The 24,771-nt window shown below is 43.0% G+C and overlaps 1 protein-coding gene across 8 annotated transcripts in view; it reads left to right on the forward strand.

The window, feature by feature from the left end:
- The window catches only part of SPECC1 (sperm antigen with calponin homology and coiled-coil domains 1), a 301,574-nt gene that overhangs the window by 127,913 nt on the left and 148,890 nt on the right, over positions 1-24,771 (forward strand). The window contains exon 1 of one of the 8 annotated variants that reach the window (XM_058283388.2): positions 7,503-7,604. The exons of 6 other annotated variants lie outside the window; for them this stretch is intronic. In XM_058283388.2, the coding sequence (XP_058139371.1) occupies positions 7,541-7,604 (64 nt within the window). In that variant the 5' untranslated portion in view covers positions 7,503-7,540. Of the gene's footprint in view, positions 1-7,502; positions 7,605-10,555; positions 10,748-24,771 lie in introns of those variants that run through there. One more of the 8 variants, XM_012523988.4, reaches the window with a different exon arrangement.

Here is a 24,771-nt window from a genome sequence, read left to right on the forward strand (position 1 = left end):
ATTGCAAGAAACTGTTTGCTTTGTCTGGATTCTGAAATGATGGCTTTTCTTAGAAGATTTTACAGCCAGCTTCTGCTGGAAAAATACAGTGTAGAAAGAAGTATTTCCGAGACAACACACCTGAATTCAATGCCAGGTCCCTACTTTTAATCCACATGCCCTTGGGTAAAAATACTTTAATCTCTCTGAGCTATAAGAAGAGAAAAGAATAGCAACTAGATTAGATAGTTTCTTCAACAAGGAGGAAATGTGCTACCTTATATAATAAAGCAGAAGGTGGGCGACTCAGAGGCTCAGTGATGTCATCAAGGATCCAGGTTCTTTCCATCTTTCTGGTCTACCATCTTCAGTAGGTTGGCTTGGTCTTCCATCACAGGCTGGCTACTGCAGTTCTGGCATCTTGGGAAGAGAGGACACATGCAGTGGAAAGGAGGGTATCTCTTCTAGTGTGTCTCTTTAAGAGCTAAGATCAAGAAAACTTTCCCCAACTCTCCATACCCTTGTACCCCTGTTAGCCAGAACCAGGTCACATAGCATCCTTGGCACAATTACTAGCAAGGAAAATGGAATCACCATGATTGCCGTGGACTGTGTAATAAAAATCACTCCTGAGGTGAGAGTTGGGTGACCTCCCTTGGAGGAGGGAGTGTGTGGATGCCTTCTTCAGACAGGAAGAGGTAGGAAATGGCTGATAGATAACTAATCCACTGTGACGGGTGCAGCTATTTTATTGGTTACTTTAAGTTTGAAGACACTATTTGGATCATAATTTTTAAAAAATCTTGGCACAAAGGGACATTTTTTTTTTTTTAAGATTTATTTTTATTTATTTAATTCCCCTCCCCTCCCTCGGTTGTCTGTTTTCTGTGTCTTTTTGCTGCGTCTTGTTTCTTTGTCTGTTTCTTTGTCCGCTTCTGTTGTCGTCAGCGGCACGGGAAGTGTGGGCGGCGCCATTCCTGGGCAGGCTGCTCCCTCCTTCGCGCTGGGCGGCTGTCCTTACAGGGCGCACTCCTTGCGCGTGGGGTTCCCCTACGCGGGGGACACCCCTGTGTAGCAGGGCACTCCTTGCGCGCATCAGCACTGCGCATGGCCAGCTCCACACGGGTCAAGGAGGCCCGGGGTTTGAACCGCGGACCTCCCATGTGGTAGACGGACACCCTAACCACTGGGCCAAAGTCCGTTTCCCCCAAAGGGGCATTTTAAGTCTGGCTATTTGACAATAAGGAACTATTGTTAGGGTTTGTTAGTTTTTTTTGGTTGGTATAAAAGAACTGTGATTTTGTTTTTTAACAAAATTCTTTGTCTTTAGAGATACATACTAAAATATTTAACAGTGGAATAAGCCATCTGAAATTTGTTTCAAATTAATTGAGGGTGGGGGAGAAGTGAATGGTGGTAGATGAAACAAAATTGGCCATGAGTTGATAATTATTGAAGTTAAATTGATATGTACAAAGAGGATCGTTATAATATTTCTCTCTACTTTTGTATATATTTGAAGTATTTAAAAGTAAAAAAGTTTCAATTAAAGCTTGATGCCATGTTATTTAAAAATGCTAGGTACTTGGGTGTTAAGTAAAAATTAGGAACTATCTTCTATCCCTCCCTTCACTTTATTTATTTTAAAGTTTTTTTTTTAATTTCATTTTATTTATTTCTCTCCCCTTCCCCCTCCTGTCTTCTCTCTGTGTTGATGCACTGTGTGTTCTTCTGTGTCCACTTGTATTCTTGTCACGTGGCGCCAGGAATCTGTGTCTCTTTCTGTTGTGTCATCTTGCTTCGTCAGCTCTCTGTGTGTGCAGCGCCACTCCTAGGCAGGCTGCGCTTCTCACGCGAGGCTGCTCTCCTTGCAGAGCACGCTCCTTGTGTATGGGACACCCCTACATGGGGGAAACCTGCGTGGCACGGCACTCCTGTGCACATCAGCACTGCGCATGGGCCAGCTCCACTCGGGTCAGGAGGCCCTGGGTACCAAACCCTGGACCTCCTCTGTGGTAGGCGGATGCTCTATCAGTTGAGCCACATCTGCTTCCCATCCCTCCCTTCACTTTAGGCTTAATGGTCTTACGGGAAGTAATGACTGTGTATTGAATAATTTTATATACTGACATTGACATTTTTTTAAGGTATCTTCTTAGAAACTGAAGAATTTTTTGGTAATATAAATAATTTTATACCTGAAATTGTTTTAAGTTTATCGTTTTTTTTCAAAATGAAAATTATTTCCTCATTACAAAAGCAAAAATCAGTACAGGTAGATTAGAGAAAAATAAAAAATATATGGACAGGCAAACAAACAAACAAACAAAATCCCACCACAAACCCATAAAGAACACCATAATCTCACTCATTCAAACAGAACCATTCTCAATAAATGTTTGGATGTATAATTTTCCAAATCCTTCTCTGCTATCTCGGTATCTGTATTCAGATAGTTTTTGTTGGTTTATGTATAAATATGTCTTCTTAACATATGGAGGGGTCTGCTTTATAATTTAATATTCCTGAAACATTTTTTTTTTTTGAGTCTGCATAAGACTCCATTGAATGACTATCATAATGTGTTTAACCAGGTCCTCTGTGTTGAACATTTAAGTATTTCCAGCTTTTTGCTATTACAAAAAGAAGAGAACCAGTGGACATTTGTTAAGAATGTAAGCTCTGGGGTAAGATGGTATGGGTTCTGTGCAGAAAAGAGTTAGCATAGCAGGCCTGAGATGTGATACTTAGAAAGATCTGCTTGCAAGGTTGGCACTTGGCTGGCAGCTGATAATGGATAAGAGTGGCTCACTGTCCCTACGCTGTTTGTGCAAAAAGTATGGTTTATGCTGAGCACCTGTTTTCTTTCCAGGAGTTTGGCATTTTTGTACGTGCCAGGCTGGAGATGCCTATGTGACCAGCCCCCAGTAAAAACCCTAGGTACCGAATCTCTAATAAGCTTGGCTGGTGGACAATATTTCACTCGTGTTGTCATAATTTGTTGCTGGAGGAATGAAATGTGTCCTACATGACTTCCCTAGGAGAGGGGTCTTGCAAGCTTGTGCCTGGTTTCCCCTGGACTTTACCCCATGTTCCTTTTCCCTTTCTTTGCATCTTTTGGCTGTAATGATTCCTGTGAGTCTTCCTAGCCTATCACAAAATCTTGGAGGTGGTCTTGGGATCCCCTGACACAGGTTCAAATCCTGGCTCTTCCACTTTACAGCTGAGTAGCCTTGGGCAAGTTACTTACCGTCTGGGTCAATTCCTTTAATTTGTGCCAAAAAAAAAAAAAAGTTTTGATTATCTTGTGTTTTTTTGGTAAGAATTAAGCAAGTTTTATATATAATGTACTTAGAACAGTGTCTGGCATATAATTATTTCTCATACATTAACTTGTGCAAGCTAGATCTTTGTGTATATTTGTAATTACTTCTTTTAAATAAATTCCTAGAAGAGAAATTGTTGGGTGGAAGGACATGTACATTTTTTTTTCTTTTTGTGTGTTCTGATCATAAAAGTACAGTATGTTTATTGTTAAGGCATCAGAGGTACTTGCCATAGTAAATGAAAGTGCTCTATAATGCTATTTACCATATATAATTATTTCTAAATAATTTGCTATATGTGTCCAAATTTATTTCAACATATACTAATATGGGCAGTATAATATAGAATTTTAAATAAAAATCAACTCAGGTATATATTACTTCATCATACATCATTGAATATAAGGGGATCCCTATTTCCCAATGAAAAAACTCATGAAAACCTGTTTTTGTCTTCTTTAAACGTTTATGGGGAAGCAGATTTGGCTCAATGGATAGAACGTCCACCTACCATATGGAGGTCCAGGGTTCAAACCCAGGGCCTCCTTGACCCGTGTGCAGCTGGCCCATGCGCAGTACTGATGTACACAAGGGGTGCTGTGCCACGCAAGGGGATCCCCTGCGTAGGGGAGCCCCACGCGCAAGGAGTGCGCCCTGTGAGGAGAGCTGCCCAGCGCGAAAGAAAGTGCAGCCTGCCCAGAATGGTACCACACACACGGAGAGCTGACACAGCAAGATGATGCAACAAAAAGAAACACAGATTCCCGTGACGCTGACAACAAAAGAAGCGGACAAAGAAGACGCAGCAAATAGACACAGAGAACAGACAACTGGGGTGGTGGAGGCGGAGAGAAATAAATAAATAAATAAATCTTTAAAAAGTCCTGCTTACAATGGGTTCACACCCACAGGAATGGGTTCTTAAGTTTAAGAACATGCTTTTCTGTGTACATACAGCTCCAAGCCACCACAGACTTCTATGTCTTCATATTTTACAATTAATTGGAATTGATTTTGGCATAAAAAGTGAGATAGAGATCTCACTTAATTTTTTCCCTAACAGCCAGATTTCTGAGGGCCATTGATTAAATAACTATTTTCCAATTAATATAAAATGTCATTTTATATTAAAGTTTTTAACCTATTTTTTTTTTAATTCTATACTCTTGTAACCCTGTTTTTCCATCACATTTTTACTTCTGATAAGGCAGATCTACTGTTTATTCTTCCTTTTCCAAATGTTCTTGGATTTTCCAGTGTTCATTGTGTTTCCAAATAAACACATCAAGTATATGACTGATTTGGATTTTGTTACAATCCTAGATTACTTTGGGCACACTTGGCGTTTTCATAATATTTAGTAGTCTCATTTCGATAAGATAGGATTTCTCTGGATAATAAAGAATCCTTCAGAAATTAAAAAAAATCCTCACAATTTTTCTGTTTGTTTGAGAAGGTAGCATCTTGGCTGTATTATAGAGTAAAGAAACACTACTATTTAATTCACATATATTAGGTATTAAGGATACAAAAATGAATAAGAAAGCCTCATTGCCACTCAAACAGTTCTCACTCTTAGAAAACTGACAGATAAAGAGTGATTTAAATAGTGTAATTATGTGGAAAAAATACAATATTTACAAAGAACAAAGAACCCTGAGGGAGGGAGTATTTTATTCTGTCTTGAATGAGCAGGCTCCCCAGAGCAGGTGATGTCTGAGCAAGAATTTAAAAGATGAATAAGCATTTACCAGACAACCAAGTTATGGGCGGGGAGGGAAAGCAGAGGGGCTGTAGCAGATGTCAAAGCACAGAGACCTGAAACAGTAGGGTGTGTTCAGGGAGCAGCTACATGTGGTTTAGTGTTGCTGGAATAGAAAATGTAAGGGCATAATTTTGAAAGACGAGGCTGTCATAATAGGGGTTGTGTTGGGGTGCAAGATTATAAAGAGCCTTTGAATACCCTGCTGAAAACCTGGAAACTTTATCTTAAAAGTAGAGGGGAAGCCATGGAAAGCAGCTCTTAAGCAGGAGTGTGATGTGGTTGGATTTGCAATTTTGATGAATTGGGTGGAGGATTGATTTGAACAATCTGATTTGAACTGCTGAATGCAGAAGGTATGTTGAAAAGCCAACACGGTCGTGCCTGTAAGGATGAAGGAAGCACCAAATTAAAGAAGAGGCAGCCAAGATAGAAGAGAGAGGCTAGATTTGAAAAATGTTAAGGAGATAAAATACCCAGGACTTGACCAGATACTTTAGATGTGGTAGTTCGGAGGGCTGTAGGAGTCTTAGATGGATCTTGGGTTCGTGACTTCTTGTCGGGTTTTCATAGAGAGGGACACATTAATTGCTTAGCATTTTATGGGATTAGTAAGATGACTCATTAGTTTAAAAAACTCTGTATGTCCGTGTGTGATGGTTCTATAAATTGAAGTTACGTCACTGGTGCAATATTCATTATTAACAAGCTCAGCCTTTATCTTCTATCATTCCATTACATATTTTAGGATATCAACATCTTTCCTGGGCTGAAAGTTCACCTTAGAAAAGGGGGGTTGGACTGGATCTCATAAACCTTTATGATCTAAAATTGTTCTATGGAATTTATTTTCCTTGTCCATTTTTTTCTATGTGTTCAGTGTTGTGCTAGGTTTTATAGGTTAGGAAATGGAACTCTTACTCCTGTCTTTGAACTAATGTTGTTGGAGAAACCAATTCATGCTACAAACTACTGATAAAAAAGGAAATGCAGGGAAGCCGCTGTGGCTCAATCAGTTGGGCTCCTGTCTACCATAGGAGAGGCCCTGTGTTTGCGTCCGCGGCCTCTGTGTGAAGGCAGGCTCGCCCACACTCTGCGGAGAGCCACGGGCCCACAAGCGCTGTGGAGTGCCGCCTGGCCCACAAGCGCCGCGGGGAGCCGACTTAACAAGGTGATGCAACAAAAAGGGAGACAAGTGAAAACACAGAAGAGAGTGCAGCAAATGGATACAGAGAGCAAAACAACAAGCAAGCCACAACGGTGGGTGGGTGGGATCAATAAAAATAAATAAATAAATACAGACACAGAAGAACGCACAGCAAATGGACACAGAGAGCAGACAGCAAGCAAACTGCAAGGGGGGGGGGATAAAAAAAGGGGGATGCAATTAAGTACACTCGTGTGTCTGATGCAGCCTATACATTCATTAATTCTTTTCTAAGAGTCCTTGTTCTTGTGAAGCTTACAATCTAGTGGAAGAGACAATAAATTAGTGAACAAATGAAGACATAGTACATTAACTGGTGGTACGAGTTGAAGAGGTCAGTCAAGCAGGGGAGTGTGTGTCGAGGGTCTGCTTTGCTATTTAATGTGGCGAGATCAGGAAACCCCTCTCAGTAGGGTGACATTTGAGTAGAGACTTGGGAGGTAGGAGAGGGTGACACATGTGATCTATATAATGTAGATCCCTGGGGGAAGAGTGTTTCAGCAGAGGAAATAGCAAGTGCAAGGCCCTGGGGTGGAAGCATCCTTGCCTTATTTGAGGAACAGCAAGGAGGTCAGTGTAGGCGGAAGCAACGTGAGGGGGGGGAAGGTGAGTCCGCTGAGTGGGGGAGAGAGAAAGGGGAAGGTCATTCAGGGCCTTGGAGGTCATGCTAAGGGCTTTGACTTTTCCTCTGAGTGAGACAAAAAGCCATTGGAGAGTTGGGGTAGTTTAAATAAGTGTACCCCAACATAGACATATTCTTAATATTAACTGCATTCCTATGGGTGAGAACCCATTGTGAAAGGATCTGAGAATATGTTATTTTTTGTTCAAGTGTGGCCCAACTGAATGAGGGTGGGTCCTAATCTGGATTACTGGAGACCTTTTAAAGAGAGCCAGAAAGTCACAGAAGCGACACATGAGAGGACCTGAGCATGTGGGGGGGAAGCCAGGGAGCCCCAAGGATCGCCGGCAGCCAGCGCAGGATCACTCTAGCCTTTCCGGGAAAGGACACCTTGCCGATACTTGGATTTCAGACTTCTTTTAACCTCAAAACTCTGAGCCCCACTGTTTGAGCCAACCCATTGTGTGGTATTTCCAGTTGCAGCTCAGGCAAACTAAGACCAGGCTTGTTAGCAGAGACATAACATGATCTGAGTTAGATATGAGAAGCATCCTTCTGTCTGTTATGTGGAGAATGACTAGGAGGAGGTCGGGGCAGGAGAAGAGAGAACGGCTACCAGGCAATTGCAATAATCCTGGGAGGAGATGATGGTGGCTTGGAAATTGCGACCACACTTGGACCCAGTGGTAGCAATGGAGGTGGTGAGAGGTAAGGAGATGTGGCATTTATGATGTATTTTGCTGGTAGGATTTGCTAGTGGATTGGGTGTTGATGTGAGAGAAAGAAAAGAATCAAGTTTTTGAAACAGAGTCACTGGAAAAATGGAGTTTCCACAGATGGAGATGGAGGAGACTGTGGGAGGCATAAATAACCAATACTCAATATCATTAGCCATCAGGGAAATCAAAACCACAATGAGATACCATCTAACACCCAGAATAGCTACTATTAAAAAACAGAAGTAAGTATTGGAAAGGAGTGGAGAAAAGTAGGAATAATTAGTATATTATTGGTGGGAATGAAAAATGGTGCAGCTCCTTTGGATAACAGTTTGACAATTCTTAAGAAAGTTAAGAATAGAATTACCATAATGCCCGGAAACCCCACTTCTAGGTATATAGCCAAAAGAATTGAAAGTAGGGACTCAATGAGGTATTTACGCGTTGGGTGTGGGTGAGGAATGGGGAGTTAATGTTTAATTCGTATGGAATTTCTCTTTTGGGTAATGGAAAAGTTTTTGGCAAGAGGTGATGGTAACAGAGGCACAACTTTGTGAATGTAATTTTTTTTAAAGATTTATTATTTTTAAAATGTATTTCTCTCCCCTCCCCCGCCTGTTGCCCCTTGTCTGGTCTCTCTGTCCATTCGCTGTGTGTTATTCTGTGTTCTCTTGTATTCTTGTCAGCAGGTACCAGGAATCTGTGACTCTTTTTGCTGTGTCATCTTGTTGTGTCAGCTCTCTCTGTGTGCAGCGCCACTCCTGGGCAGGCTGTGCTTTTTTCGTGCTGGGCGGCTCTCCTTACGGGGCGCACTCCTTCTCGGGGGGCTCCCCTCTGTGGGGGATACCCCTGTGTGGCACGGCACTCCTTGCGCGCATCAGCACTGCGTGTGGGCCAGCTCATCACACAGGTCAGGAGGCCCTGGGTTTGAACCCTGGACCTCCCATGTAGTAGGCGGGTGCCCTATCCGTTGGGCCAAATCTGCTTCCCTGTGAATGTAATTAACACCACTGAATTATATATTTGAAAAGGGATTGAAAGGGAAATTTTAGGTTGTATATGTTACCACACCAAGAAAACAAACTAAAGAAACTGTACAACACACAGAACCCTAATGTAAACAGTAGGCTGAAGTTAATACCATAATTATAATAATATTTCCTCAATTGCAACAAATTACCACACTAATGCAAAATATTAATGTAGGGAAAGCTGTGGGCAGGGGTCAGTAAATGGGAACACTACTTTCTGCATGATTTTTCTGTCAAACTATAACTGCTTTAGTTAAAAAAAGAAAGAAGGTAGTTGTATAAATGTATCTGGAGTTCAGAAGAGAGGACCACATTGGAGATGTACAGATGGTATTTAAAAGCTGCAAGTTGGTGAGATGAGCAAAGTAGTAGATAGAGAAGAGGTCTGGAGACTGAGCTGTAGGGGACTCCACAGTTTAGAGGTCAAGGATGTGACTGGGAGGGGTCTGAGAAAAGGTGACTAGAAAGTGTGGTGTCCTGGAAGTCAAGTGAAATAAAGTATTGACAACTATCTTTTTTTTTTTTTTTTTGACAACTGTCTTGAGATGTTGATAGCTCAGGCAAAATGAATACTGAAAGTGCATAGTGTTAAAAGTGATGGAGGAGGGAAGTGGATGTGGCTCAAGCAATTGGGCTCCCATCTATCATTTAAGAGGTCCAGGGTTCAATGTCCAGGGCCTCCTGGTGAAGGGAACACTGGCCTTTGTGGCAAGCTAGACTGTGTGGATTGCTGATCTGCGTGGGGTACGTGCAGGAGTGCCACCCTGCGCAGGAAATCAACCAACCAATCAATCAATCAGTCTTTAAAAAAAATGATGGAGGAGAGGGCAGTGCATGTGGCTCAAGCAATTGGACATCCACCTACCACATGGGAGGTCCTGAGTTCAGTTTGAGGAAACACAATGAGATCTAACAAGCAGGGGAGCAGAGGTGGCTGAAGTGATTGGGCGCCTCCCTCCCATGTGGGAGGTCTCGAATTCGGTTTCTGATGTCTCTTAAAAAGTCAACGAGCAGACACAGAGAGCACAATGAACAGACACCGAGAGCAGAGAGTGAGTCCAGACAATGGGATGGGGGGAGAGAGAAATAAATAAAACAAATATTTATGAAAAAAAAGTGATGGAGGAGATATAAGCAGTCATTCCATTCATAATTTTATTAGTTCTAAATATTTTCTCTGCAAGATGTAATTAATTTTAAGTGTTTCCACTGTAGGATTAACTATGAAATTGTTCAGGATGATTTCCATAGCTTTGTTATTTCTGATATTGGCAAAACTGTTTCCATTTAAGATTTACATGAATTTTTATTATTAGTGACAGTATTCGTCGTGGATAATGGGCAATTCTTTTTTGGCTTTATTTTTCTGTACCTCCTCTGGTAGCATTATTTGTCCGTCCATCCATCCATTCACCCAGAAAATACTTATTAAGCGCCTGTCCTATGCCAACTCCCCGCTAGAAGACCTAATTTCTCACGTGCACGATTTTGCCTTTCCCGCGGCATTTGGCTTCAGTCTCCCCGCAGTGGGGTTTTTCCAGCCCGTCTCCCAGTGTTTGCCCCTGGAGGCCCGAATCTGTCAGCGGGTGCATCCCTCCCCGATGGCCTTTTGCAGACCTATATGCAGATGAAGCGAGTGGGCAGCCTGCAGGTGAGGTGGGCGGGCTCCGCGGAGGCAGGGGGGAGGGGGGTTTCGGGGTGGGCGGGGCGGCATGCAGATTTGTGGGCGGGGCGGGCTGGGGGCCTAGCGTTGAGGTAAGGTGGGAGGCGGCGTGTAGAGGAGTGGGCTGGGCGGGCTGGCAGCGGGAAGCTGGGGCGGGCGGTATGCAGATGAGGCGGGCGGCATGCTGATGAGGTGGGCGGGCCGGGCGGGCAGCATGCAGATGAGGGGGCGGGCCTCGCGCGCGGCGAGCAGCAGCCCGCGGCGGCCGGGAGCGGCGGGCGCCGGGCCCTTTCTTTGGCTGACGGCCCCGCCGGCGGCAGCCGCCCTGCAGGCCGGAGCGGGCGCGGGCTGCGGCCCCGTGGCGCCCCTGCCCGAGCTGCCGCCCGCGTCGACCGAGGATGGGCAACCACTCGGGGCGGCCCGAGGACCCGGAGCCAGGTCTGTGCGGTGGGCCGGCGGGGTCGCGCCGGCCTCCTCCCCGTCCCCCCGCCGCGCCCTTCCCCCACCACCCCTGTCCCGCGTCGGTCTGTCGGTCCCTGCGCCCCCACGGGCCGAGCCGGCGAGTGGCAGGGTGCAGTCCCCGGGGGTGTGACTCCTGCCTTTGGAATGCGGCTAGCGCGGTTGTGAAATTACCTGTGCCTTTTGGGTGACCAGGAAATGCCGCTGGTTGGGAACACGCACCTGGAGCCCGGGTCTGCCCGGACGTGCAGGGTGGGGGGCCCGGGGTAGGGGGCGTCCCGAGCGCGACCCCGCGTGGGGAGGCCCGGTGTGGGTGGGGGAGCCCCTGTGCAGCCTGGACACCCAAGGCTGCCGCGATTCCTGGTGGCCGCGCCAGCGGGGCTCACGCACTGGGTGCAGGCACTTGGTGCACATTTTCTTGGCTTTCGTAGCCCCAAGTGTGACTTTGCAGTGTCGGGGTCATTGTCCGTCTGCTGGCCGTCGTTTGCATATCACACACTTGCCCCCTGCAAGGTGGCAGCCCGTCAGCTGATTGGTTACTCATGCTCAGACCAAGCTCTGGATTGTGACTCTTTCTTACCCCAGATCATCTGTACTTTTTCTGGGATGCCTGATAAACTTCTCCCGTTTATCAGATTTCTGTTTCCACAGACAGGAGGTGAGCGGGACGGAGAGGCAGAGAGTCTGCTGGGCTCTAGCCTCCAGCTGCTGGTTTATTAACCTGGACCCCAGGACAGATTTCCATGCTGATAAGCCCAGGCTTGCATTTATAAACAAAACCAGACATCTCTGTCCTGTCACATGAAGGACATGAGACTAGTTTAGCCTGAAAGACAGTATCATGCCGACTGGGGAGAGAGTTGCCCTATTGCTTCTAAGTCATTCTTTTTTTTTTTTTTTTTTTTTTAAATTTTTAATTTTTCTTTCTTTTTTTTTCTTTTTTCTTTTTCTTTTTTTTTCTAAGTCATTCTTGATGTGAGTACTTTTATGCTTTAATTGGAATGAGGAAATTGGGGCTCTAGAGGTGCAGTAGCCTGTCCAAGGCTCCCTTGAATTGGGACAGTGTTGCAATTAAAACCTCCTCCTTAAACTCAGTCTGTTTCTCCTCACCTTGCAGCACTTACAGTTGCTTGATTTGGTGGCCAGGTCAGGCAGGGGTAGGCCATATCTTTGGGGCTGGGTCAGGGTGGGGTGTTTCGCACACACAGTTGTGGTACATTGGCCTATTCCAACAGCCAGGATGGAAAACTTTGCCACACAGGACTACTGAGAAGAAAAACTTTAGGGGTGGGGTTATTGTACAGACTATGAGTGTGACTAACTTACACAGCACTTATCCAAATGTCTCTGGGCAGGATAACCAATATGCACGAAAGAATCTCCTTGTCATAAACAACCTTGCTTATAAACCATTGGGCAAAGGATACCCAGAATTTTCAGAACATCTCTCATATTACATGCCTGCCCAGGTGTTATTTCCTTTGTGTTAAAATTACGAAAAGACTGTCACACTTACTAGAGCTTTTAAGAATTCATTTGGGGGAGCAGATATCACTCAAGTGATTGAGCACCTACCTCCCATGTATGAGGTCCTGGTTCAACTCCTAGTACCTCCTAAAAAAACAAAAAGGGAAAACCAACTCTCATTGAGAAGTGGCTATAGCTCAGTAGTGAGCACCTGCTTCCCACGTACAAGGTCCTGGGTTCAATCCCCCGTACTGCCAAAAAAAAGTTCATTTGGATGCTTTTGTTCCCATTTAAAAGTGACCTCACTTTTTAAAAGTACTCTAATATGAAATGAAAAGGACTTCTTTTATGCTAGTGACTTGCTTTATTACGCTTTTTAAAGAATGCCTGTAATTTTAAGAGGGGTTTCAGTCCAGTTTGCTGCACATGGAGATATATGATTAGGAAACCTTAGATAAGACTTTAAATAGCAGTGCAATCTTAACTGGTGTCTTCATGCTGTGATGAAATACTACAGAGTGCATCAGTGGGAAGTCAGAGTCCGGGAAATTAAAGTTTGGCTAAAGATTAATGTGTTCTCGATCTTCTTTACTGTGGATTTTCTTTTTTTTTGCCGTGTCGAAAATAGCGAAAACATCGTCTTGCCTAAATGTTTCATCTTGCAGGCGGGCACTGCATCTGAGCGTTCTACTGTCTCTACACCTTTCCTAGTCCCGGTAACACCTAGAATTCCACGTCGACTGCCACTAGTACTAGCTCCATGTGCACTGTCACTCAGACTTCAGAAGTGGGCGTGTAAAGCAGCATAAAGTGCCCATCATTACCTGTGTGAGACTGTGCTCACAGAATCACTTAAAGTTGCATAATGCTTTCTCAATAAGTAGCGGATGTTTATGCAGAGTATAAGATTACGAATCAAATTCTTTCCTAATGAGTAACATTCTAATAAAGATTATAGGAATAAAAAACAATTCCAGCAGAGTGGGTGTAGCTCAGTGCTTGAGTGTGTGCTTCACCTATACGAGGTCCTGGCTTCAATCCCCAGTCCTCCTGAAAACAAAAACAAAAACAATTCCAGTGTGAATAAGAGCTACTCAGTAGTAACTAATTACAATTTTATAGGTGTTGGGAGGTATTCAGAGGCAGAAGGATGCAGTGCCCCCCCTTCCACAATGTGCAGAGCATAGATGTATGGAAATGATGGTGGAGCGTGACAGGTACAGAGGGAGAAGCGAGAGGATGGACGATCAGCTGTTCCCGAGAGGAAGGGGAAGGGCCCAGGAAGAAGTGGCCTTTTAGCTGGGCTTAAGCCCTCCTTCCAGGAGGAGTGATGTTCCAGCAGACACTGATGGGGAGACTGGGCAGAAACCTGGCTGCGAGCAGCAGTGCACTTGGGGCTGTGGAGAACAGCCTAGGGTGGCTCGAAGGCCTGTTTTCCACAGCGGGCAATGGGTCTGGAAAAGCAGGTTGGGAAAGAGCCTAGAATGGCTTGAACGCCATTCCAAGGAATCAAGGAATTTTAAAACTGGGAAGCACGGTCCACCCTCCCTTCCCCCGGTTTTGGATGAAGACATCAAGGCTCCAAGGGGTAAAGTGGCCTGTCCGGGCTACTTGTCCCTTGAGTTGAGAGCAGTGCTGGAATTAAAACCTCGGTCTTCTTAAGCTCAGCCCACTGCTCTTCATTCACCTCCCAGTGCCTCGGCTGCCAGCCTTGGTGGGGAGGCCAGGCGGGATTAGGATTAGGCTGTGTCCTTGGGGCTGGGACCAGTTGGGGTCCCTCCACCCACTGGTGGTTGGGGTATAGTGGACTGGACTCTGAACACCATGTGCTTCAGTGGTTCATCCGAGCCAGGATCCCAGAGATGGTGGGTGCTAGAGGTGAGGAGGAAAAACAGAAGGACACCTGGACAAGGCGAAGGGGCCAGCCGAGTCTGGTTATTACACGGGTCCTGGACTCTGTCACTTGGGTCCTTTGAGAAGCAGTTGCTTGGGTAGAATTAGGAAGGTGAGACATTAATAAGGGCGCAACACCTGGGAAAGACAAAGGGGTAGGAAGCAGAACTGGACAAGACCCAGATGCTGACCTGATAACCACAAAGGAAGAGGGGGGTGGGGGGCAGCTTCTTTGGGCGGGGGAAGCCTCAGAGAATGATGCTGCTCTGACAGTCTTGGCCAACCTAAGGGTGGGGTGGGGGCCTGCAGGGCAGAGATGACCTATTCGAGAGCTCCTGGGTTGGGCAGAAATGGCCAGGTCCCAGTACCCCTGCTGTGGACGGTCAGTTGCTGAGGCCACTTCAAGGAGGCAAGGCCTGATGGTGCTTACAGCTGCAGGCTGAGCTGAGGGCCAAGCTCCCACGTGAAGAGGTCCACGTGGCCCACCTCAGGCTGCCCGCCACCGGGCCGTGTGGACAGCGGGTTCATTTAAAGGGAAGGAAGTGCAGTGACATCCCCCCTCATCTGGTAAGCTTGACGGCTGGCATGCTCCACCTCTGCCAGGTGAAAGCTCCTCCTTCACTCCAGGTGTACCTGAGGCAGGAGGCAGGCTCTCATCCACTGCTTCATTCTGGGGGTTCTGGAGTTGGCCGTGGTGACAGCAGGATTCCTCTGCTGTGGTGCCTGCACTCTCTGAGTTGGGTCATTGTAACTTAGCATGGCATAGCAGGCTGAACGGGAGAAATGGATCAAGTGAAAGACATGAAAACTTGCACGAATGGGGGCAGGTTGAATCAGATGGACACGGAGATGTGCGCACCTCTTTAGTTCCTGGGTCTCAGTTAACAGCCCCTCAGTTTCCAACCAGGTTGCCAGTGCCTGCCTTGTCAGAAAGGGCGGCTGGGTATGGTTGTGCAGTCTGTGCACTGTTCAAAGGCATCTGGGTAAAGGGGCGAGTGGGTCCAGGGAGAGTTTTATCAACTCAGAATAAGGGGTACCTTTTTACAATTTTTGCCTTGTAATTCACACAAAGTAGCCTGATATGCTAAAGGAGGCCTTAGAAGGTGAGCTTAGGCTTTCCCCAGCCCCAGTACTGTTTTGAATTTGCATGTAAATTGTTAAAAAAAAAAAAAAAGCAAATGGTGTGAAATGAAAGTAAAAGCTTCTACTGGCACTCCCCTGGGTCCTACTTATGTATTATAGTTAATGCTAACTGTATTTACAGATGACTCCCAAATAGCCACTTAACACAGGGAAATAAGTGAATTTAAAAAAAAGTAAATTCTCTAAACTTTCAAATTCAGTATCTTGTTATTCAATTTATAAATCCAGTACATTTTAATAATCACTATTTAAGAGATTGAGCTAATTAATATTCAGTCCCACTTATAAACTTGGTTAATAAAATTTCAAACATTTTTTGTCTTCCCCTTTCTCTCCATCCCCCTGCTGTTTTTGCTATCTGTGCCCATTCACTGTGTGATCCTCTGTGTCTGTTTCTCTTTTTGTCTTCTCTTCTTGTCTTTCTCCTCTAGGATTCTCTGGGATTTGGTCCTGGGGCCCTCTGATGTGGAGAGAGGTTCCCTGTCATTTGCACCACCTCAGTTCCTGATCTCTGCTGCACTTCACCTTGACTCTCCTTTTTGTCTCTCTTTTGTTGTGTCATCATCTTGCTGTGTGACTCACTTGCATGGGCACTGGCTCACCATGTGGGCAGTTGTGCAGGCACTCGGCTCACCGTGCGGGCACAGATCACCATGCAGGCACTCATGGGCACTTGACTTGCCACACAGGCACTCGCGCGGACAGTTGGCTCACTATGTGGGTACTCACGCAGGCACTCGGCTTACCACATGGGCACTTGCCTCACTGCGTGGGCACTTGGCTTGCCATGCAGGCACTGGCTCGCTGTGCAGGCATGGTTTCTCTTCTTTTTTACCAGGAGGCCCCAGGGATTGAACCCGGGTCCTTCCATATGGTAGGCGGAGGCCTTATCATCTGAGCTACATCCACTTCCCTCAAACATTTTAAAATTGTGTTTATTATTTTAACATAAATAGGTTTCTATTTAAAGTACTCCAGTTGTCTGACAAGTCCAATTTCTAAGACTTATAAATTTAATAAATTATTCTTATAACAACATGGTGATTCCTAAAAGTCCTGTGATATATTCCCTAACACTCACACACTCTCACTTTCTTTAAAAGTGTGTGTGTATATATATAGATGCATACTTTGAAATGAAAATCACAAATCAATTACTTAATTATACATTTGAAATTGGAATCACAAAGCAGTACTCAAACTCTCATAGGTTAGATTCTCGTAAACATTGAAGATTTAATACCAAATGCAGATCTTTCCTAATTCAGAATACTATTGCTGCTTGTTTGAGTCTTTATAATCTTGAAAAAGGTGTTTCTGTAAGTGTTTTATTCCACATTTAGGAGTTTCTTCCCAGATAATTTTTTGGGTTTGCTGATCTCAGTTTGCTGAATTTTCTTTCTTTCTTTTTCTTTTTTTTTTTAAAACCAACAGAGTTCTCTGGCTGGAGTAAGTCTAGATTCTTACTCCAGACTCCAGATATTAGTTTGAGCCCCTTGCTTTGCTTGGAGCATTTCCTTGAGCACATCTGAGCATTTTCAGGGATGATCTATGCATGATATTTGCATGAATTTCTCAGTCTTAGTTCAAGGATGTCTATGTCTTGCTCTCACCGTGTACTGATAGTTTGCTTCTGTACAGAATTGTGGAAACAGAATCTCTGGAATCTCTTTGGAGCACTGACTTCAAAACTCAAAGAGGAACTGTTCACATAGGTCACATGCCTCCGACTCAAGTTGTGTTTTACTTAATTCTTGCAGCTCTTCATAGGAGATTGAAATCCCCATTCAAGTAGCCACATTGGTTGATTAGATTTTTTAAAAGGAGGTACCGGAGATTGAACACAGAATCTTGTACATGGGAAGCAGACCCTACACTGCTCCCCAGGCCTGACTAGATTTTGTACTTCTTTGGCATTTAAAATTTATGTGTGTGTTCCCATCTGTCTTAGTTTGCCAGAGCCTCTATAACAAATACCACAGACGGGTTGGCCTAAACAACAAATGCTTACTGGCTCACGATACTGAATTCCAAAATCAAGGCGTAGGTAGGTCCTGCTTTCTTTGGATCTGTAGCGTTCTGGTGGTGGCTTGATGGTAATCCATAACTCAGTTTCTGCCTTGATTACACAGTCCAAATTTCCTTTACTTACAAGAACTCCAGTCATACTGGACTGAAGCCTATCCCGGTTAGGTTTTCCAAAGATCCTATTTACTGATGGGCTCACACCCACAGGGCCAGGGGTTAGAACTTGAACATGTTACTACGGGAATGTGATTCAAACCACAACCCCATCTCACTCCGAAGACCTTTGGATAGATGTGAGAATACTGCATGCTTCTCTATCTTTCTTGATATTAAAATAAAATGTGAGAGGATTATGGGAAGATGGCGACAGACTAAGAGGCAGAGCTGAATACTGTCATGAAAACAATGGAGAAAGAGCCAAAGGCTGTCCAAGGGACGTGCTTTGGGAGTCAGCAGACCAGGACAGTGCAACATAACCCTAAGAAGGGGGAGGGACAGAGAGATGAAGAAGCTGAGACAACAGACTTGAATTACCAAGGCCCTGTGGCCGCCAGGAAGGGCTCCCTTCTCCCACCCTCAAGATATTAAGCTAGGGTAAACCCCCTGGCTCACTGCAGCTGAGAGGGAACAGACATCTTCCTTCCTGTCAGCTGTTTCAAAGGAAAAGGGAGGGGAGGACAGGGTACATTTCTTCAGTGAATTTGGCCAGCAGAGCCTGCTTTGAATCACCACTCTGGAGATTCAACACAGGAACACGGGAAAGCCCAGACTGAAACACCTCTGTGGAAAGATGCGCTGACTTGCACCATCTTCTGGACCGTCTGGAACTTGCATGGACAAAAACTGTTCACGCCCTATATCCAACCCCTGAAGAAAATCTGCACCCCACTCGTGAGTCCCTGGCATGATTTTGGAAACTTAAGCTGGGCAATTTTAAAGACTGAGAATAAGTTGAACCAGATAGCAAAGAAGAGCTGTGAAAAAAAAACAATAGACAAAAGAGAGCAATTAGCCATCAGAGTAAATTCACCAACATATTCAGATGCCTAGACATCAGCAAAATATTCCAAGCCATCTTAGGAAACAGGAAGAGATGGGCCAGCCAAAAGAACAAACCAAATGTTCTGAAGAGATAAAAGATTTAATACAATTAATCAGTGATTACCATATAGCTCTCCTAAATCACTTCAAAGAATTTGAAGAAAATATGACTGAGGAAATAAAAGATATTAAGAGACACTGGAAGAGCATAAAGAACAATTTGAAAACCTGCAAAGAAAAGTAACAGACCTTATGGGGATGAAAGACACAATAGATGAGATTAAAAATACATTAGAGGAGGAAAGTGGATTTGGCTCAACTGATAGGGCGTCCACCTACCACATGGGAGGTCCAGGGTTCAAACTCAGGGTCTCCTGATCCATGTGATGAGCTGGCCCACGTGCAGTGCTGATGCACGCAAGGAGTGCCATGCCACACAGGGGTGTCCCCCATGTAGGGGAACCCCATGCACAAGGAGTGCACCCCGTAAGGAGAGCCACCCAGCATGAAAAAAGTGCAGCTTGCCCAGGAGTGGTGCCACACACACGGAGAGTTGATGCAGCAAGATCAGCAACAAAAAGAGACACAGATTCCTGGTGCCGCTGACAAGGATACAAGTAGACACAGAAGAACACACTGCAAATGGACACAGACAGCTGATAACTGGGGAGGTGGGGAGAAGGGAAGAGAAATAAATAAAAAATAAATCTTAAAAAAAACAAATAACGGGAAGCGGTCTTGGCCCAGTGGTTAGACGTCCATCTACCACATGGGAGGTCCGCCGTTCAAACCCTGGGCCTCCTTGACCTGTGTGGAGCTGGCCCATGTGCAGTGCTGATGCACACAAGGAGTGCCATGCCACACAGGTGTGTCCCCGCGTGGGGGAGCTCCATGCGCAAGGAGTGCGCCTGGTAAGGAGAGCTGCCCAGCATGAAAGAAAGTGCAGCCTGCCCAGGAATGGCGCTGCACACACGGAGAGCTGACACAACAAGATGACGCAACAACAACAAAAAAAGAAACACAGATTCATATGCTGCTGACAACAGCAGAAGCGGACAAAGAAGAACATGCAGCAAATAGACAGAGAACAGACAACTGGGGCAGGCGGGGAGGGGAGAGAAATAAATAAATAAATCTTTAAAAAAAAACAAAAAAAAACAAATAACATTAGAGGGAAGCAGATGCAGCCCAACTGATAGAGCGTCCATCTACCATATGGAAGGTCCAAGGTTTGATCCCCAGGGCCTCCTGACCCACGTGGTAAGCTGGCCCACATGCAGTGGTACCACAAGCAAGGAGTGCTGTGCCATGCAGGGGTATCCCTGCGTAGGGGTGCCCCACATGCAAGGAGTATGCCCCGCAAGGAGAGCTACCCTTCATGAAAAAAGCGCAGTCCACCCAGGAGTGGTGCCGCACACACACAGTGCTAATGCAGCGAGGTGATGCAACAACAACAATAAAAAGAAATGCAGTTTCCCAGTGCTGCTGGATAATGCAAGTGGATGCAGAAGAACACACACAGCGAATGGACGCAGAGAGCAGACAATGGGGGCGGGGGGAAGGGGAGAGAAATAAAAAATAAATCTTAAAAAAAAAAAAAGGAATTCTTTATCCAGCAAAGTGGTCCTTCAAAAATGAGGGTGAGTTCAAAGTCTTCACAAACAAAAGCTTATAGAATATGTTACCAAAAAAAGACCAGATTTTCAAGAGATATTAAAGGAGGTGCTGCAGCCTGGAAAAAAACAACACAAAAAACAAAAAACAGGAGTGATAGATTTGGAGAGGAGTTTAGAAATGAAGATTACTAGGAAGAGTAAATTAAAGGATAAGAAAGACAATAGAATGATAGGACAATAGAGAGCTGAAGGACAAAATGAATGAAGAAAGTAATGCCTTTACAGGCATTAAACAGGCATAAAACTGAATGTTAAAGGATTGAACTCTCCAATCAAAAGACATAGACTGATAGAATAAATAAAAGAAATATGAGCCATCTATATGTTGTATACAAGAGATGTACCTCAGATGTAAGGACACGACCAGGTTAAAGGTGAAAGATTGGAAACCAAAAAAAGATTGGAAAGATTGTAACCAAAAAAGAGCTGGAGTAGACCAGATAATGTAAAACAACATCATGGTATATGAACAATAGTTACTCAGTGCACCTGGCAAATTGTTCCTGTGATCAGTATTCTGTAATTTTTTTTTCATACTAGATAAACACTTGCTTTTAATTGAGAAGGACAGGAAGAGATATGTTGTTGGATAATTCATTTTTCTTTAACCCTTTCTTATTCATAGTCTACTTAAAATAATCTATCTGGATCAATAATGACTTAGCATGACTACTGTTGAACAAGATTTTGGGTTTTTCTGCCTCGTAAAATTATGACTTGGCAAATTGTTATCTACTGTAATTCATTCCAAAAAGATGTGAAGAATTCCCAATAGGAATTTGACTATCTGGAAAGAATTATGGCCTAAATGGAAATTAAATAACTAAACCAATAATTTTTTTCATCCTTAGAGATTATGTCTGATAGTTAGAGCTGTATTATAAAAATTAGAATTGTGTTATAATTAATTTTTATTATATTTGAATTATTATTTACATTTGTAAAGATTTGTTGCTATGCTATTTTTTATAATTGATTATATTAAATCTAACCTGGCTGTACAAAAAAAAGCAAAACTCAGTTTAATTTGAATATCTTTCATGCCTTTGTCTGACTTCTAGGGTCATTCTACTGGAACAATAGTATCCCTTAAAGACACAACAGTACAAATTACCTTAAATGAGGCAGCGCCTTATATAGTGCTAAAATTACAAAACAAAAAGAAAAAACAGCAATTAGGAAATCCCTCATGCCAAATAGCAAGACACTGGCAGTGACTAAAGCAAAACCTATTAGACATGCAAGGAAAAATTCACAAGTGGAAGAATGTGACCATGTGTGTTACAGACCTTTTTCTGGAATGTTCACAGAATGGTTAAGGCATTCACCGCTTCTAGACTTTGTAAATAAAGAAAACCTTATTGCAGTTTCACAGGAAATATCACGGGTCACTCTCAAATTATATACTACTTCATAAAGTTACAAAAGTAATAAGAAGCAAATTAATTCCTCTTAAAGCTTTTATTATCAAAAAGAAAGAATGAAAATAAATGAAGTAAGTATTCCACACAAGAACTTAGGAAATAACAATAGAAGAAATACAGGGAAGAGGAGGGAGTTTTAAAAAGGGCGGCAGTTACTGAGCTAGCGGTTTGCGACTGTGCCTCGTGTCCTCTTTTCTTAGCCTCAGCGTCCAGCACGGGCTTGGTACTTGATCAGTGTTGTTTGAGTGCATGAATAAAAAGAATAAAAACGCTAGAATTAAGAAACCTGAGAGTATGTTCCTTGTTAAAACAATGAAGCTGGTAAAGCTGTAGCTGGACTAACCAAGAAAAAAGAATACAAATACAGCAAGTTAGCAATGTAAGGATGCTTATAGTTAGTGATATGGAGATTCAGAAACATTACAAAATTACCAAAATTAATTCATGAAGAAGTGAAACATTTGGACAGAAAAAATAATCTTAGAAGACATAGCAAAGGGACTTCAGAAAACATTTCCAAAAACAATGCTGAACCCAGATGGTTTTATAGAGGAAGTTTTCCAAATATGAGGAAAATATAATTCCTATACTATTTAATGTCATCTAATACATTGTTTGCCAAAGATTGTTCCTCATATTATAGAGAATACGTGTAATGATTAACGTATATACAAATGATTTTTTATTTTAATGATTAAGATGTGTTAGAAAAAGTGTAACTAGTTCATAAATTTACGCCTCTTGCTTAAAATGAGGCTTAGGTTAAAAAAATAGGAGGTGATGTTAATATCTGCTGTAAGTCAGAATTGCTGGAAAAATTGTCAATGTGATTTATGCAAATGTAAATGTTTATTCCTGTGCTGCTGTTATTGTTATCACTAGATTTATCATAAGCTATAAAATAGAAAAATTTGCACTGGAAGACTTTAATAAATACTTTTATCTAGAAAAAATGTGAGTCAATATTATAATTATACAAAAAAATCATTAAATTAATAATGGGACAGGTGAATGAAAATATGGCCAAAATTGTGAATATGATACTCAAATGATAGAAATTTGAAAAATATTCAGGAGTATAGAAAAGATTTTAAAGCATCCAATTTGTATTAACAAAAGTATTGAAGTGCTTTTGAAAATAAAGTGTCTTATGCATCCAATTTGTATTAACAAAAGTATTGAAGTGCTTTTGAAAATAAAGTGTCTCAAAGATAGCACTAAAATAGAAAGCCACAGTGCGTTCTTGCTACTATAGGTATACAAGTCCTGAAAGAAACATAAGCCAAATTTAATTCACCCATATTCTTTTAAAAATACTGCAGCATTGGTAAAAATGTGTTTATTCCAAGAATGCTATAATTTTATTATATAAATAGCATTCACAGCATCATTTTACTGTATAGAGAGAAAAAGATTATCTTAAGATATAGGCATATCTTATATGCCTATAAGGCATTTAATTAAACTTAATATCTACCTAAAAATAAGCATTTAATAGGAATAGATGGATGCTTTCTCAAGATAATAAATGGTCTGAAAGCTGCACACACCATGCCTAACAGGAACCTGGAAACAGTCCTATGAAGGCCAGGAACGAAACAGTGGCGCCCATTATCACCAGGATTGTGTGACGTTGTTAGATATAAAAACAAAGCAGTAAGATTTTTTTTTTAAGTTTGCTTTAAAAGAGACAAAACCAGCATTTGTAAGCGCCATGTAATTGTCTTGCTAAAATAGCCAAGAGGATTAGCATTAGAACTAATGAGCATACAGTAAGGTACCAGTTTGGAAATGAATATACATACCCATGTATGCATGAATATGCATTCTTGTATGTATCTGTGTATATAAACAATCTCTTTTAATGCCAGTAATCAGAAAAAATAGTGGTTTATTAGAAGGTTACATTCACAGTAACAGCAAAATGTGTAAAGCCTGGGGGGAGAAATAAAAGTGCAAGGCCTCTGAGATGTACCATAAAAATATCTAGTAAGAGATAGATGTCTTCTGTTACGCTGAGGAATGAACTTTCATATCTTATGGTTCTTTTCTTTTTTTAATTTAATGTTTTAATTATCTTTTTTTAAAGTCAATAGATCACACAAAACATTATATTAAAAAACCTAAGAGGTTCCCATATACCCCACTCCCCACCCCTCCAACCCCATTTATTATGGTTCTTTAATGTGAAATAGTTGCTGAATTTTGTGAAATGCCTTTTGGGCCATTGTCGCTATAGCAGATACCACCCTCTGGTTGGCTTAAACCACTGGTATTTCTTGTCTCATGGTTTTGGTCTCGACAGGCCACACTTTCTGCCAGAGTCTGTAGCCTTCTGGTGCTGGCTTCCTGTCGTCACAGGGGTTTCCTGGTTTCATGGCAATCTACCTTCTGGCCTCCACGTCCGTGTCCAGTTTCTTTTGCTTATAAAGACCTCTGCCATGTTGGGCTAAGGCCCTAATCAGTTTTGGCGCACCTTAACCAGTCACAACGTCTTGCGAGGACCTGTCCATAAATGGGTGCACGCCCACAGGGACGTGGAGTAAGACTGGAACGTATCTTTCGTGGGGGCATGGCTCAGTCCCCAACAGCCGTCCATTCTGAACATTATTTGGTCAGGGAAAATCTTTTTAAAAATTAAGAACTTAATCCATTTGATGTATTTCAAAAGGTGCAACACTCATCTTCATTTACCAGTAAAAAGGAGTTAGAAATTAACTAAAAAAATTCAGCAAATGGAAAACATTTTCCTTGAAAGTCACAGTCACATATATGCAGGTTCCACCCACTTCCATGAATTTCATCAAATACTAGACCTACTCTAGGTGGAGAGAAAAGGCAGTTTTCAAAGAGGAGTATTTTATTAAATGAGGTGTTTATTCCTTCCTAAGACCACAGGTAGGAAACATGTTTTCTAAACCAGATCTAGGAAGGGGAATGTGGAATCAGTCCATCCTCCTCTCTTCAAGGGCTGTCCACAACTGGTTAATGAATCAAAAATGAGACTGAAAATCAAACCCCCACATACTCCCCCTCTCCCCACCAAAAAAAAAGGGAAATAAAAATAACACTAAGATGTCCCACATCATTCACTGGAGTGGAACCAGGTAGTAGCTTCAGGAATCCAAATCACTCTGTTACAGTCACACAAGCATGTCTTGCTTTTAAAAAAAAGAAACCAAAACAAAACAAAAAACCCACAATTTTTTAAAACAACAAAACAAAAACTAGTACTGGTCACTTTTTTGTTTTCGAGGCAGTTTGAGGGAGCACGTTCCTCACAGGGCCCTGAGGTACGGCTCTGTGGAGGAGGTCGGGGGATTAGGGTGTG

This window comes from Dasypus novemcinctus, chromosome 21 (genome assembly GCF_030445035.2).
Source record: "Dasypus novemcinctus isolate mDasNov1 chromosome 21, mDasNov1.1.hap2, whole genome shotgun sequence".
Classification (NCBI taxonomy): Eukaryota; Metazoa; Chordata; class Mammalia; order Cingulata; family Dasypodidae; genus Dasypus; species Dasypus novemcinctus.